This window comes from Meleagris gallopavo, chromosome 11 (assembly GCF_000146605.3).
Source record: "Meleagris gallopavo isolate NT-WF06-2002-E0010 breed Aviagen turkey brand Nicholas breeding stock chromosome 11, Turkey_5.1, whole genome shotgun sequence".
Lineage (NCBI taxonomy): Eukaryota > Metazoa > Chordata > Aves > Galliformes > Phasianidae > Meleagris > Meleagris gallopavo.
Window position 1 is genome coordinate 1,296,581 of NC_015021.2, and position 15,648 is coordinate 1,312,228.

A 15,648-nucleotide genomic window follows, 5' to 3' on the forward strand; every position below is an offset into this window, starting at 1 on the left:
GGGCACAGGCAGCGAGGGGACGGCCCGGGAACGGCGGCGCTCAGCCCGGCTCTGCAGGCTGCTCGCGTCCCGGTCCCGGAACCGTGCGCGGAGCGGGAGCCTCACGGCGTCGGCACTGGAACGCGGTGGGGCGCGTGGGAGAACGTGCAGTGCTTTGCCATTTGCCTGGAAACAGAGCCAGGCAAAGCACAGCTGAACCTAAATAAGAGCAAGCGAAAACGAAAAAAGAAATGTTTAACTGCAGTTCATCCTAGGAAGCATCTCGTTGCTTGTCATTTCAAGCGATTCCCCGAATCAAACAGGGCATTTTCTCCACAAGTTCCCCCGCACCTGCCAGCAGCCCCAGGTGTCCCCAGCAGGGCCCCTCCTCGTGCTCCCGGCCAGCACCAGCCCCACGGCCAGCCGCCAGGACACCCAGTGCTGGCTGTTTGTGTATCCGCCCGGCAGGGCCACAGCTCTCATCGTTGCTATTGGCTGAAACAAAAGGCTTTGGAGCAGCGCCTTTAAGCTACATCAGCTGCTTCTTGAGGAAGGAAAACCTTGCCGGTCTGGAGAGGTTTGGCTTTCCCTGGATGTGAATGGCCAAGTGGTGCAGGCAGATAACGCTGGGAGCACGCTGCATCCTCGCCAGGGGTGCCTGGGCTGCTCCCCATGCTGTGCTGGGCGTTATCTCCCCCGGCAGCCCCAAAGCCAAGCCCCGTGCCTGGCCACGGATAAGGAGCTCCCCCCAGGTGATGGGACCCTTTGTCCTGTGCCTCACTCCCTGCATAGCGCAGTGTGCTGACAGCTGGACTTGTCTGGAAGCGCTCAGGTAAATGACATGAAATGCTTGAAATGTGCTGGGAAGGCGGTTCTGGGGATCTATTTCCCTGTGTCCCTCATCCTAGGACCATTTCTGATCTCTGAAGCTTTGCTTGTGAAGGTTTGCAAGTGTTTGCTGCTGTTGTGTGGGTGAGCTATTGCCCTGCTAAGCATTGGCCTCTTCCTTCTACTGCTGTGATATGTGAATAGAAGGGTCCTGATTGCTGAACAACAGTGTGGTGCCACAGCTCATGAACTGTGGACTCGCATTTTGTTGTTCTTCATAACCAACTTTTGGAACCCTTTTTTCAGGACGATGAAGCAGCAATTTCTTTTCCTTTTCTTCCTTTGCTTCCATCCCCATAAATGCCAAAGTCAAACCCTGGGTGCAGATCCGTATGAAACGCCTAAAGATTACCAGGAGGTCTACAGAGGGTCCAAAAATGATGTCAAGGAGATCCCAAAGATTGCGAAATCCTTCATTTCTGAGATGATCTTTGTGCAAACCAGCATCACTGCCATAAGGAAAGGCGCCTTCAGGTACATGCCCAACCTGACCAAGATTTTATTCATTGGCAACAATATCAAGACAGTTGAATCTGGGGCCTTTGATGGTTTGGAGAAACTGAGGGATTTGGAGATCTCTGGTGCCTCCTTAGAAGAACTAGCTGTGGGCACTTTCCAGAACCTTCCAAACTTGCAGAGGCTGGAGCTGAGGGACAGCCACATCAGATGCATCCCCAAAGGCCTGTTTGAAGGGCTGAAGAATCTGGGAGAGCTGTCCCTGCACATCAATGTGATCCCTTCTCTTCCAGAAGGTATTTTTGATTCTCTTGCCAATCTAACATTTTTGGATCTGGCTAGAAACAGGATCACATTTCTGCCTGGAGATGTCTTCAGCAAACTGCCCCAGCTGCAAGTCCTCCGGCTGTATGAGAACGAGCTGCAGGACCTGCCAGAGGGGCTGCTGGATGCTCAGCGAGGGCTACTGGAGCTCAGCCTGCAGAGGAACAGGCTCAGAGTGCTGCCACCTACGCTCCTGAGGAACCTGACCTACCTGGAAAAACTCCTCCTGGACAACAATCTCATCAGGGTTCTCCCACCCCAGAGCTTCTTTGGTTTAAACAGATTGAAGCTGCTGACTTTAGGTTCAAACCACATTACACAGCTCCCCTGCTGCCTTTTTGACACCATGCCACACCTCTGGGAGCTGGACCTGGGCAGGAACAGTTTAGCCACACTTCCAGATGGCATCTTTGTCAACCTCACGTCTCTTGGCAAACTCATCTTGTCCCACAACCAGCTAGCAGCCCTGCCAAGGGGGGTCTTCACTGGGCTCAACAAGCTCTTGGACCTCCAGCTGGACACAAACCAGCTCTCTGCTCTGGATGATGAGGTCTTTGCTCCTCTCCCAAATCTGAAAACTCTCAATCTCCGAATGAACCAGCTAGAGAGTATCCCCTGAGGACTCTCAGACCCCCTGAAGAGGCTCAGCTCACTGTATCTGAGTGGGAACCCATGGAGATGTGACTGTAATCTCTGTTACCTGCACAGCTGGATCCAGGGCAACAGTGAGAAAGTTAAACTGTCCTCCCAGGTGTCCTGTAAGACTCCACCTCACCTGGCAGGGCAAGCAGTGATATCACTGAGGGAAAACCAGCTAATTTGCCCAGCTACTCTGCCTCCTTCGGTTTCTTTCATCCCATCTCTATTACTCACTTCCACATCATCCCAAGGGATGCCATCCTTGCTGCCACCTGAAGACGTGCCCACTGCAGCACAGACTACACTGTCATCAGTGGCCTTTCCCATTATGGCACTGCCAACCATGCCATTGCCTGTGGCCACCTCCATGCCAACAGAGAGCTTCATCACTGCTCCTTCACCAACCATGCTCTCAAAAGCCTCCATCACTGTATCACCATCAACCACACTACTCAAGATTTCTACCACTGCTCCATCACTGTACAAGGCCTCCAACACCACCCCGTCACCATCTGTGCTGCCCAAAATCTCCATTACCATCTCATCACCAACTGGGCTTCCCAAGACCTCCGTTATTTCCTCACTACCATCCATGCTACCCAAGATGTCTATAGTCTCACCAGCAGTGCTGCCCAAGACCTCCATCACCAACCCAGAGCGTGCACTATCCACTCTAGCTCACACCACCTCACCAATTCCAACCACCACGTGGGCAGCGATCACACAGCAAGTGCCTCCTGCTCTTCCAGCACTCACAGAGAGACCAGCATCCCATGTTCCTCCACTGCAAGGCCACACGAGTCCCCAGCCAGCCTCCCCATCCACGGCTCCAGGTGGGCACCACCACAGAGATTTCTCCCTGCGGGCCAACCCATGGCACTGCTGCATCTCCTTTGCCCTCGGGCTGGCAGTGCTGGTGCTGCAGGTGTGTGCAATGCTGCTGGAGGTGAAGCTCACTCTTCTTCTCTACCGTGCTGCCCATGGCCACGATCACCCAGTGCCACCAGTGAGGCTGCTGAGTGTCCAAGTGCTGGATGCCGCACACCCAGGCCGGGCTGCAGAGGCGCATCGCAGCGGTACAGTCCCCCAGGGGCGGGCATCGCAGGATCCAAGAGGTTTTAGAGTCCCTCCCAGGAGGCGCCTGGAGATGCTGTGAGCCTGGGGAATCAGCGCGGTGTCACGGCCCGATGAGACCTTCTGCCAAGCGACACTAGGTGGCATCCCGACACAGGCAGTGGCTGCCACAACTTGTCCATTGCCGTCCGGGACCGCTAGGGCCAGAAAACAACGCACCGAGATGCTGCAGACCCTGCCCCAGGGCCAGCTGGGGCCCTCCATGGGTCTGCCACGGGGTGCCCACTTCGGGGCACGGGCTGGAGGCCGGTGCGGATCCTGTTGAATCTCTCCATTGCTGGCAAGTGCCTGTGTGGTGCGAGGCATCCCAACTGCTTCCCTGCCCAGCGCCATGGGACGTGCCAACAGTGGTACACAACGCTCTGACCTCTTCCCTGCACTCTCAGTTTCAACCTCACAAATATTAAAGCCTCCTCAGCAGCTCTACTGCGCGCAGCCAAAGTGATGTTTTCATGCCAGGGCTGTCCTCACTGTCACTTCAGTGGAGATTTTCCATCACCCACCAGCAGCACAGGGTAAACAACCAGTGCCAGAGGTCACAGGATGGGGCAGCAACAGGACTGCACATTGTCCTGCAGGCAGCAGCATGGGGAGAAAATGGAGATGCAATTGTAAATTTTGTTTTCCAGTCCCTGGGGCAGCTTCTTGCTGACACCGTGCCAGAGCAAAGCAGGGGATGGCGCTTTGCATTAGGGCACATACCTGTGGCTGTGCAGACTAGGGACTTGGATATCCGCTTTGCTGAGCCTGTGCAGTGTTACTGCTCCTCAGCTGCTCCTTGAAGTCCTGACGACGGCTGTGAAATAGAGGAGGCAAGTGCGGGGCAGCACATCTGTGTGGGACAGAGCGCGCAGCCCCGGAGCCTGGCACTGTGCTAATGAGACGCAGATGAGGGAAGGGAGCGTATTTCCTGGCAGCCCATATGGGCTCTGCTCTGTGCTTGATTTAGAGGGTTTGAAAGCAGGGCTGGTTGCTGGAGATGGCAGGGGGGCTCCCTAGGTTTGGTGATATTTAATGGCCTGGTGCAGTCTAAACATGGAAGTGCTTGGAGGTGAGATTAGCACAACATAATCACATCTTAAAAGCTCTTCAGAGACACAAGACATGTCTGCTCCCCTATTCATTATTGTTATCCATGAAGATAGGGTCAAGCTGAAGGTGTTTGCCCACAGGTCCGTGGGTCCGACAGCAGCACCCCTACAGCCACCCTCCTGTGCCCTATAACATCCCAGCAGGACCGTGCCTTCCCAGGCACCCAGCATAGCTCTGATGGCTGGGCACCAGGAGCTGCGTGTGCGCTTTGGGGATGGCGAGCTCAGCACATCTTCTTGAGGCTCTCCCAGAGGGGCGGAAGCTGCCTGTTTGTTTAAGGTGCAAAGGAGCGATGTTAATCTCCGGCCTGTTTGTATTTCTTCAGAGTGCCCGTGTGTGAGGGGAGCAGGGATGGGGTCTCCCCTTTGTGCGGGGGCACAGCCGCGCTGTTTGAAGTGGAGGTGAGAAAACACGGCGGGGCAGATGGAACCTGCTTTGGGAGTGAAAGATTTTTTTCGGCTATTTATGATAATTAGTGGGAAACGCTCCTCAAGCGTTTCAGATGATTCTGTAATGAAGTTGGGTCCAATGTTCCCGCTTTGTTCCCGCGGAACCATTAAAAATCCCCCTTCTTTGGCTGCCTTAATGCAATGCTGAAAAGGCACAATGGCATAAAAGTGGCCCTGGGCAGGGCGGAACGCCTCCTTCCCCCATGGGGGTGAGCCCTTTGGAGCCCGGATTTTCTGGGCCGTAAACCCCAATGCTCACAGCTCTGCTCCAGTGCGACGAGAGCTAAGCTGCTGTGCTCTGAACAGAGCCCCAGAAGCAGTGACAGCATCAGCTCCGTGGGCTCCCAAGGAGAGGTTAAGGGCTGGAGCACTGCTCCCCACGCTGCTTGCCCCGGCCCTAATCAAGTCCTCGCCCCGGCCCATGTCTGAGGCTGCTTTCAATGTGGGGGAATTTGCAGACAAATTTCTGCCAGCAGGATGCTGGGGCTCTGCTGCGTGGCAGGATAAAGATCACTGCTGCCTCATGCAGCTCCGCAGACCTGCGGTTGTCATTTGGGACAGTGTGGGAAGGGGCAGGAGGCTCTCAGAGCTGGAGCTATTCTTTTCCCCAAGATAATGCACAGTGACACAATGAGCCCATCTGTGAGTGGCTGGGACCATTACCTCTGAGCTCCTTAGCTCTGGCCCTGAAGTGCCACTTGGACTGTGATGCCTTTACCAATGCTTGCGTCACTCCTGGCAATATTTTGGGGCAAATATCTCCAGAAACACAGCACGCTTCCTTTGGGAACTGTGATGCAGGCACCTCCCAGCTCAGTTTGCAGGCAATGGTGTCACCACAGGAACCCGCCATACCCAGCAGTCCCAACACATCATTCCCTCCTTTATTTTATTCCAGCATTATTTCCTCCCCTATGCTGAGCAATGGCCCTCCACCAAACCCTTCCCCAGCATCTGGGCACAGGAGCCCAGGTACGGCCATGCGCCCGACTCTTCCCATTGTGGGCACACAAAGCAGCACTGACCCTGCAGTGCCACCGCTACCTGCTGCTCACCACAATGGCCCCGCAGCACTGAGAAAGGGCCGGGAACATAATGAGGCTGCGAGCACTGCTCTCTTCAGAGAGCAGAGTCAACTCCTCGGGAAGAAAGGAAGAAGGAAAAAAAAAAGGGTAACCCCCCCCCCCCGATAATAAAGAAGTAACAAATGAAGAATGAAAGCCTATAGAAGGCGTCTTAACCCAGTGAAGAAAAAAAATGTCAACATCTGTGGAGCTGTCTGCAAAAACAGACCCAAGCCCTAATGAATACCCTCTAGAAAAGGCATTCACTCGAGGAAAGGCAAAAGGCTACATTTTTCTATGGAGGTATAAAGATTTTGATGAATCTGCCCTTTCCCTTTCCAGTGCAGTTGAACCAAGCGCTAATGTTCATCTACAGCTGTATTAAAGGATCCGGAGGGGGTGGAGGGAGGAAGAGTCCTGATCTGAAAGCTCACAAGGAGGGTGGATTTAGAAAGCCTGCATGGATGTCAGAGCACTGTGGCAGGGAAGAAAAGCAACAGGCATTAGAGAAAATACTGTTTAACAAGAGTTTCTTTAGTCAGCCCATTTGGGCAGAGATTGGTGCGCCATAAACATAATCCTCTTAGTGCTGACTTCAATGTGTTTGTACAAAACAGGGAAATATAATATGAATGTAATAGTCACGTTTCCTAAAATGCTTAATAAAAAGACAAAAGTTCTTTATTTAGATCTTCAGCTCCAATGCAGGATGGGGGCACAGCAGATGCATTCTCAGAAGGCTGCTTGGAAGAGAAAAGCCATGCAGAATATGGCTGTGCAGCGGCTGTGCCGTGCCATGCTGCATCATGCCGTGCTGTGCCATGCCATGTCATGCTGTGCTGTGCCATGCTGCATCATGCCATGCCATGCCATGGGTGCCCACCTCACTAACCCCAGGCAAGGAGTGCCCACAGATGCCCAGGAACTGCAGCTGGGGAACATTCTGCACCATGGCAATGTTTTCTCATAAGGAGGCTTGTTGGGACTGCAGTGGGAAATGCCTTCCCAGACAGGACCACCTTCCTGGGGGTTCTCCATTTGGAAAGCTGATCCACTGAAGGCAAAGAGTTGGAGGTAACAGGTTCACTTCTATTGAATAATCATAGAATGATAGACTAAAGGGCAGGTTTGGGTCTGACTGAGATCTCTAAGCACGTTGATACCATACAGCCGTATCAGCTGACAGAACTGTGCTAGGTTATTTGCCATGTGCCACGTTGATATTTCACGTCATGAGACACCAGCTACATGGGAAGAAGACTCAATGACACAACCAGATCAGCTTTCCAAACCTATGGTTAAACATTTCTGTTCTACCACAAAATCACATTCCCCATCTTTCTTCTGGCCTCAAACAGGCAATAGCGATGCAATGCTGGGTGTCATGTGCTGGGGTGCAAAAGGACAACTACAAACACGCCATCCTATGAGTGACAGCAGAACCTCCAAGCCCCGTGTTTCCTCCCTGAGCCTCATGCACCAAGAGAGCGTTTCTACACAGCAGTGCCGTTCATACACCAGGAACAAGGCACTTTACAACCCCATAAACCCCACATCCTTCTGTGCAGGCTGCTATGACGTGACGCTAATGCCTACAAGATGTGCAGCGCTGCGGGACTGCCCCTGTGCCCCACACCACAGAAAAGGCCTCATGTTTTACATCGCTCTGCACTGCAGCCTTGGCTAATTAACCCCAGGGATGAGCCTCCTGCTATCAGACTGCTCCTTGTCATTCCTTATGTGCTGGTGCTGGAGGCACTATGCTCAGTGCGATAGGGGTGGGCTGAACCGCCGTGCCCCAATGAGTCCCAGTGTGTCCCAACCTGTCCCTGCGGATCCTGGTCATCCTGGTGCTCACTGGGTGCGCGGCGCCGGGGGGACGCAGCATTGTGTCACAGTGCGTTGTGATCACCCAGCGCGGCTAACGTGATTTCCATCCCATATTCGACCTCTGGCAACTTCAAAGCTCTGGTGAGCAGGGGATTAAGCAGAGGGGCTAGGGCTGGGGGGTTGAGGGGGCTGCTCACCTTTGAGCTCCCCGCGTCCCCTCCCCGCTGTGCCCGGAACAATCACCTCCCATTGTGCTCCCAGGGAAAGCCGGGGTGCAAACACAGGGACCTTGTCAATATTGGTTTTTGAGAAGGCTTTTTCTATTCTCCCATGTCTGGGGTTTTTGTAGCAAATCCCCCTCAGGCTGCCCAGCCTTCCCCTGGGAAATCGGGATCCTAGGGGTCCCCGCTAACACCATCCATTGAGTGAAATTTCACACCCACCTGTTTGCACACAAGATTTAATTTGGTTGATTCTTCATGCCCTTTTCCTGCTTAATCATCAGCCCATTGACCTTCATATGAAAAGGGGCTGAGGGCAGAGGAGAGAGGGGCTTCTGCAGGGAAACAAAAGCTCCCAGAGCCCAAACCAGTCCAATCTGAGCTAAAGCATCCACATCCATGCAGGAGCAGAATGTGGGGAGCAGCACGGGGTGCAGCTTTTAGGCAGCCTGGTGGATTGGGGGAACCATCCCATCCCCATCATTTACTGGCTGGATGCACAGAACCCCCCACAGGCGCAGCTCTAAGGTCTCTGCACTTGCAGCTGCAATTTGCCTGCTGGAAAACAAAAAATAACACAAAGTTAAAAAAAGAAAGGAAAAGGAGAGTTTTTTTTGTCCCGCTGGCCCTACTCAAGGTGAAACCCGAGCTGTGTGGGAGTCTGTGAGCGTGCAGGGCTGTGCACACACGTGTGCAGCCAGCAGTCCGGTCGTGCTGTGCCGCAGCAGCACTGGTGCGTGCGCATGTGCGCTTCCCCCCGGTGGGATTGTTTTGGTCTGCAGAGTGCGGTCGTGTTTATTTAATATCTGACGTCCCTTCTGTCTTCAGCGCTGACATTAATTGCCAGACAATGAGCAATGGAGCCCAGATGTTCCCCGGTGGTGGCCTCCCTCCCCTCGCCAGCGCTATGCGGGTGATAAAAACCCTAGGGGAGCTGTGTTGGGAAGGCTGCTGCTGAGTGGCTGTGAGTGGCAGCGAGCCGGGGGCTGTGCCACGCCAGGGGTGGCTCAGACCCCCCAGATGGAACTGCTCAGGCGGCTGCAGCCCCCCCCATTCCTTCTGTGCAGCAGTAATGTGTGGGCATCAGAGTGGGGCTGTGCCCAGTGCTGGTGCTGTGTTGCAGCCTCACCACTGAGCACGTGGGTTTCGGGTCTGGGCACTGAGCCCCAGTGCAGCAAAAGAGTCTGCCAGCTGCCCCTACTGCCTGCCTGCCCTGGCTATGCCCAGGCACTGCCCTGCTGGCATGCTCCCCAGAGAGCAGGGCGAGCCTTGCTTGCCAGAGAGAGATTAGCACAGCTGTCTGTCATTTCATAAATATCCCTGCTCATGAAACACGAGGTCATTTCACAGCAGACATGGCCTTATCACAGAGCCACAGTGCTGCTGGGGCCCCCGGCATGCAGCCGTGGCTGAGCACCATGTCATGGCTGTGCGTGCATCAGGGCTCCAGCTGCACTCAGGGTATCCCTTGGGCATGGCTGGGGCTGGATTGGTGAAAAGCTTCTGGTCTGAGGGCTGCGGCGGCCGAGCTGGGGAGGGCAAGTGGTGTCCCCTCCATGTGCCTGCTGTCAGCATAGCATGGCATGGCATGGTACGACAAGGCATGGCACAGCATAGCACAGCAGGCAGGAACGTGACACTGCAGTGTTTAGGAAACTGCCCAATTTCCTGCTCTGCCATTAGCTTAATATGCACCCACCACTAATCACTAAGCATTATTACTTAAGTGGGAATATGTTATTAGAAAAAATGGCACTGGAGATGGGGTGGAGCTATTTTTAGAACTAGTGTCTGTCACTGTGGCATCACTTCCTAAGGGGATGTGCGTGACCAGGAAAGCAACCAGCAAACCAGCACACAACCCCTCACAAGGTTCCCATATTGCCTCTTTAAGCTGGAAGAGAACACGATACAAACACAATGTGAATTAGGATCTGAACAGTTTTCCTGGCAGGTTGTCACGCAAGTTGCCAGCACTGCTCCTTGCCCTGGACACTCGCAGCAGTCCTGTGCCCAGACCCACTGCCCCTGACCCACCGCCTCCTGGCAGCCCTGCTCTCAGGTACCCCCGGAAGCTATTTCACAATGGATGCACCTTGAGGGGAGAGGTGACACCCCCATTTCATGCCTCCCTGCAGCTCAGTGCATCCCCACCCACACTTCCCTCCTCCTGGGCTCTGCACAAAGCCCAGCTGCACTCTGGCCGGGGAACATCCGCTGTGGAAACCTGGGAGGAGCTGACAATCCCCAAAGATTGGCTGCACACACGGCCAAGCAAGCACTGCTGGCTGCCGGCCTAATTCGTTGCAAATGTGCTTCAATGTGGTTCCAATCTGGATCCTCAGCCCTGGGCTCAGCGGGGCTGGGAAGTGGCTGAGTGTGGCTGAGCCGGGTGAGCTCCACTGCTCCTGCAGATCCCTGCACTGTGTCCCTCATCTATAGGGATGCAGTTGGGCTTTAAGCCTGATTGTAAAATCTCCCCAGACCCAAGCATCCCTTTCCCCTGTTGGTGCATTTGCAGAGGGGTTGCACCAAAGGTTGAGAATAACCACGGAGAACTGCCCCATTCAGTCAACTTGCACCTCTCCCATGTTTGTAGTTGGATTAAAAATGCTGCAAAGTCAGCTCACAGCACTGACAAGGAGCAGCACAGAGCGAGTCCCATTCTTGGGTTACAGCAGAGTGGTGCTGAGCCACAAGCAGGCACCTGCAATAACAGCTGCGGTGCCACTGCTGCAGGCGGAAAGGGAAATGAGCAGCAACGGGGCTGGGAGCAGCACACTGCTATTCAAGAACAGAAAATCCCTCTTTGCTGCTCAATGCAGGCAACTCTGGCCATGCTGGCATCAGTGCACCAGGCACCCATGGAGCCCAGAACACCCCATGCAGTGGCTTTGGCACAGGGAATGCCGTGCTGTGCCATGTGGTGCTGTGCCATGCTGCTGTGTTCAGCCCAGCACTGGGAGCAGCGAGGTGCTGCGCTCGGCCTTTTAAGATCAGAAAGGTTTTTGAACTGACGTTAGCACTGGTACGCAGAGGAAAGCGTACAGAAGGGTAATTAAAGTGGAGGAGCGAGGCTGGGTTTGCCTTTAATGGCTTGCAGCTGCAAATATTTTTCTGTCTTCTCCAGCCTGCTTGTAAGCTGTCTGGCTATATTTCTCGTCCCGGCCAATTAGATTCCCATGTGTGCTGCAGGAGTGAAAATATAGAAAGTGAATAATCCTCCGGTGCTGCTCCTCAACTCGGAGCCCTTTGAACCCGTTCAGCCCTCAGCCCTGCTCCCTCTGCAGCACTGCGCTTCGCCTCCAGCACACCGCCAGCACCGCCGCCGTTCACCTTCAAGCCCTTCTGATCAAAGCCCTTTTTTATCCCCCCCCCTTTTGCTGAGTTTTACAGCCATTTTCCCTTTTTGACACTGGTGTTCTGCCAAAAGTTCCACTCGAAAATCAAAAGGGGCAGTCCATTAATACAAGGCAGCTGTATTGAGTTCACCATTGTGTTGTCTCTTCCAAGGTACCTCAGATTTTTAATAAACTGTGAGGCGTGGGGAGTGTGCTGGCTCCAAGCGGAGGGAGGCAGAGGGGAAGAGGGAGAGCCGAACACCGTCATGCAAGCAGGAGGCACTCGGCAGCCTCCCAGCTCCCGTCCAGCTCCAGGATCAGGTATCAACCAGGAGCCACCACGCTTTGATCCTTGTGTGCTGATGGGGCTCCTTGCCAGGGCCCACCCCAGGTAAACAGGATCCCCCCCGTGCCTGTGTCCTAGGGATGTGTGCAGGGTGGAGGCACTGCAGGGAGCCTGGCAGGGCTGGGGGCACGGACTGCGTGCTGCTTGGGCTGCAGTAGGATTGCAGTGGGACAACAATGGGGCCAACAATGGGGTCAGCAGTGGGTCTGCAAGAAGACCAACAGTGAGATCAGCAGTGGGACCAGAAGAGGCAGAAGCAATGGGACCGGCAATAGTGTCAGCAGCGGGGCCAGCAGTGGTGGTGGGCAAGGATGTGCCACTGGGAGTCAAGGTGAGGTTGGACTGGGAGCAGATGGGACCTGCTCCGTTTGTGAAAGAGCGTTTCTGCTATTTATGCTAAGTGGTGAGAATGCTTCTCAAGCATTTTGGATGGTTCTGTAATGAGGCCGGCCTAAATATGCCAGCATTGTTTGTGCCGGACAATTAAAAACTCCCACTTGCCACATTAGCAGTGTCTCTGGTCGGGAAGGGCCCTGGAAGCGGCACAGGATGAGGGGTGACCACAAAGCCCGCCCTTTGTGCTGTGCTCCTTTGAACCTCCTCAAAGACCCCATTTCAAGGGGTGGCTTTTGTTTCTTTTCAGTGGGACCGAACCCAGAGCCGCCTGTTGTTTAGCGACACAGAAATGTGACCTTAATTGACTCTGCTGCCGGGTGCACTGCGTAAATCACTCCTGGCACCCAGGGAGCTGCCTGGCGTGCCCCAGCCCCATGGCAGCATTGCCTTCCTGGCCACTGCCTGCAGGGCAGGCACAGTGACACTGCAGTGTCATGGTGCGGTGACCAGAGCAGTGCTATGGTATGAAGGCACAGTTCTGTGAGTGCCCAGAGGCAGCAGGAAAGGCTGACACGTCCTTCACAGAGCCATGGGGCTTTGGGAAGGGACTTTGCAGCCTCAGGTTTAGGACTATATCACAGTGCTGTGGGGTGTTTTGTCTCACACACAAAGGCTCCCAGCCTCATTCCATACGGGGTTTTCCATTTCCATAGGGAAGCAGGAAAAAATGCTTCTCTGTGCTCTTCAAAACTGTTCTGTAGCCGGAGTCTTCCGCCCAGCTATGCCGGTGTGGCTCTTTACCTGCTGTTCCTGGGACTCGTTGAGTTAACACTCATCACAAGATAAATTAAATGTGATGAAAATGTAACAAATGCCTGCCACGCACTTAGCCAGATGACTTATTTGTAGGATACCAGGGGGCTGATCCATTAACAGATATAATTTGCGGGCTCCTGAGGAGAGGTTAAGGGCTGGAGCATTGCTCCCTGCCAGCCACCTCCGTCTCCCTACCCTGCTTGCCCCGACCCTAATCAAGTTCTCATATCAGTCCATGTCCCACAGCCCCCCCAGCTGCTCTCAATGAGAGGAAATTTGCAGACAAATTTCTGCCAGCAGGACACTGGAGCTCTGCTGCACAGCGGGATAAAGATTCCTGCAGCCAGGTGTGGGGGGACAATGGGGCCAGTTTGACCCCTAAGACAGCGGTGATCACATCGGGCAGTGTGTGCTCATAAAACAGAGCATTTTGGAGCAAGGTGAACATTTAAGGTAAAATACACTGCTGCAGGTGATGCTCCAGAGGAGAATACGGTGCCCATGGGAGGGCATTCTGCTTTCCTGCCTCTCCTTGGGGAGCTAATCACCCAGGCTGTGAGAGATGTGCAGCAACCAGCTCGTGTTTTGCTTCTCCCTGCTAGATTAAAGTGCTCTGAAGTACCTGCCCTGTTATTTCTGCCATGGTACTCATGCAGCCAGGCCCTTCTGGCTGTAATCAAGCTGCCTCTTGATCTTCTTGATAAGCGGAACACACTGCTGTGTGCTCAGCCTCCCTGCATGGGAATGCTGCAGGCAGCTGGGAGGGATGGGCAAGGAACAGGTTACCACACGTCTGTCTGCAGCCTGGCACCAGTGACCCACATATGGCCACTATGGACAGGGATGTGGGTGGCCATGAGGGGCTGGCCGCAAACCATCCCTTGGCAAGATGTTGGGGAGCAGCAGGTGGTGGTGACCCAGCTTGTGGGCTCCTCCAGAGCTTTGAGGAGCCCTCACTCACTGCACAAGGCCTCCTGCGAGGAGGGGGCTGCTGGGCAGGGAGCGGCGCACAGTGACCCGGCCTCGCTCCGGCCGTGCCGCTGGCTGAGCAAACACAATGTGCGCAGCCTGCCGGGGCCGAGGCACCTCCAGATAAACCTCATTGTGCTCCTGAAAAGACAACAATCCAGCGCTGGCAGCTCCATGCAGCATGGGATGCACTCAGCTTCCAGAGGCCATGGGGACCCAGTCCTGCTGGGGCTGTCCCTGCATCCCCTGCCCACACAGCTGGGCCCAGCAGGGAGCCAGTCCATGCCAGCACCGCCTGCGAGTGCTAACAGCTGCTTGGAGCCTGCTCAGAAACACCAGCCTGGGCTGTGCGGCTGCCAGCCCTGCTGCTCCCAGCACAATGACAGCTCAGGGGGAGCCGGGAGCAGGCAGCCCTGGGGGAAGGGATGTGCAGAACTCCACAGCAAGGAGTGAGCTTGTCTGTGGGAGAAAGGAAGATGGTGTGAAGCGGCAGCGGGCTCTGGCCCACACGGGCCTCCCCTCTGGCACCAGTGTGTGTCGGCGCTGCCAAGGAACCGGGGCTGCAGCAAGGCTGTGGAGCAGAGCCAGGCACGGCACATAGCTGCAGGATTCAGCATGCGTCCTCACATCCTGCTGCCTCTCTTGGTACAAACACTGTCCAGATTTCCAACGTCAGCAGGAGAGAGACCAGCCAGATTGTTTTACAGTTTCAAGAACCCATAATGTTTTCCAGAGAGTAGGACTGCAGCCCATCTTCTGGAGCAGGAAAAGCTTCTGCAGCCCCAGGTCATTGCCGACAATCCTCCAAGTTTGTCAGCTCATGGCAGCCAAAAGCACCAAACAAATGCTGGTTGTCTTCAGAAAGACTATGAGTGCACCCTACGCATAACAAGGCAGTATTTACCCTGAGATGAGACCTGGTAGCTCTGTCCCAAGTCCTACTGGGTGGAAAGACCCTGCAGAGCTCCTGCTCTGGGGCTGGCCTAGGGCTGACTTTGCGTAAGGTTCTGGCAGCAGCATCAGAGTCAGATGGTGTTTGTTGGGGGTGGGAGACCTACGGGGCAGCCCTGTTCCAGCACCAGGGCACTGTGTGTCCCTGTCACACAGCCAAGCAGTCCCAGCCTCATTCGAGTACAGGACAGTTCAGAGGGGCAGCTTCATCCTCCCGAAGCCCCATTCTGACCTGACTCCCTGCTGCAGGGGCTATGAGGACATGCACCCTTACCTCCAGCTGCATGGCTTCCCCCATGTCCCAGTTCAGGTGAGAACATAGCTCCCAGCACCAGCTGATGGTGTGGCTGGCCACAAATGTTTAATGAAACAGAGTGGAGTCATTTGTCTGGGCTGACCCCACCAGGAAGTCTGTGCTCCACAAAACAAACCATGCTTTTGTTTGAGTTGTTTTAAGTAAAACACATGTCACCCCTGTAAATCACAGGTCCCATTTCCCACCCTACCCTAGGGCACCCACCAACCAAGGGCAGGTGCTGGGGTAAGCCAAAACTGCAGGTTTCCTGAGTGATGGCAAGGGGGCTGGGAAGGAGCAGGCTGCCGTGTGGGGCTGGGCAGTCCCAGATGCCAGCCGCTCCATAGGGCTGTGCACTCCAGCTGGGATCCACGGGGCTGCCACGTCCCAGCCCCGAACACCCACTCCCTCAGGGTGGATCCCAGCAGCCAGGTGCACCCCCCCCCCCACCACTCCCTCACTCCCCCTCAACCCTCACCATGCTGCCAGGCCAGGTCGCCACTCTGCCACCCCTGGGG

At 54.9% G+C, this 15,648-nt stretch overlaps 3 protein-coding genes across 3 annotated transcripts in view; 2 read left to right on the forward strand and 1 right to left on the reverse strand.

Annotated features, from left to right (window-relative positions):
* The window catches only part of HES1 (hes family bHLH transcription factor 1), a 1,734-nt gene extending 1,272 nt beyond the window's left edge, over nt 1-462 (reverse strand). Inside the window, exon 1 of the mRNA XM_019618923.2 lies at nt 331-462. Within this exon, the coding sequence (XP_019474468.2) occupies nt 331-462 (132 nt within the window). The remainder of the gene's footprint in view (nt 1-330) is intronic.
* Nucleotides 31-2,360, forward strand: LOC104912531 (carboxypeptidase N subunit 2-like). The gene has a single exon (XM_031555094.1). The coding sequence runs from the start codon at nt 1,118-1,120 to the stop codon at nt 2,264-2,266; it is 1,149 nt and encodes a 382-aa protein (XP_031410954.1). The 5' UTR covers nt 31-1,117; the 3' UTR covers nt 2,267-2,360.
* Nucleotides 2,267-5,778, forward strand: LOC109369362 (platelet glycoprotein Ib alpha chain-like; the record flags this gene model as incomplete). Its single annotated transcript, XM_019618851.1, has 1 exon — nt 2,267-5,778. A coding segment is annotated over one exon (1,176 nt), but the record flags the coding sequence as incomplete, so codon positions are not given.
* Between the last annotated feature and the right edge of the window lie 9,870 nt (nt 5,779-15,648).

Coding starts and splice junctions, on each gene's coding strand:
- LOC104912531 (XM_031555094.1), top strand. CDS start 1,118: ATGAAGCAGCAATTTCTTTTCCTTTTCTTCCTTTGCTTCCATCCCCAT.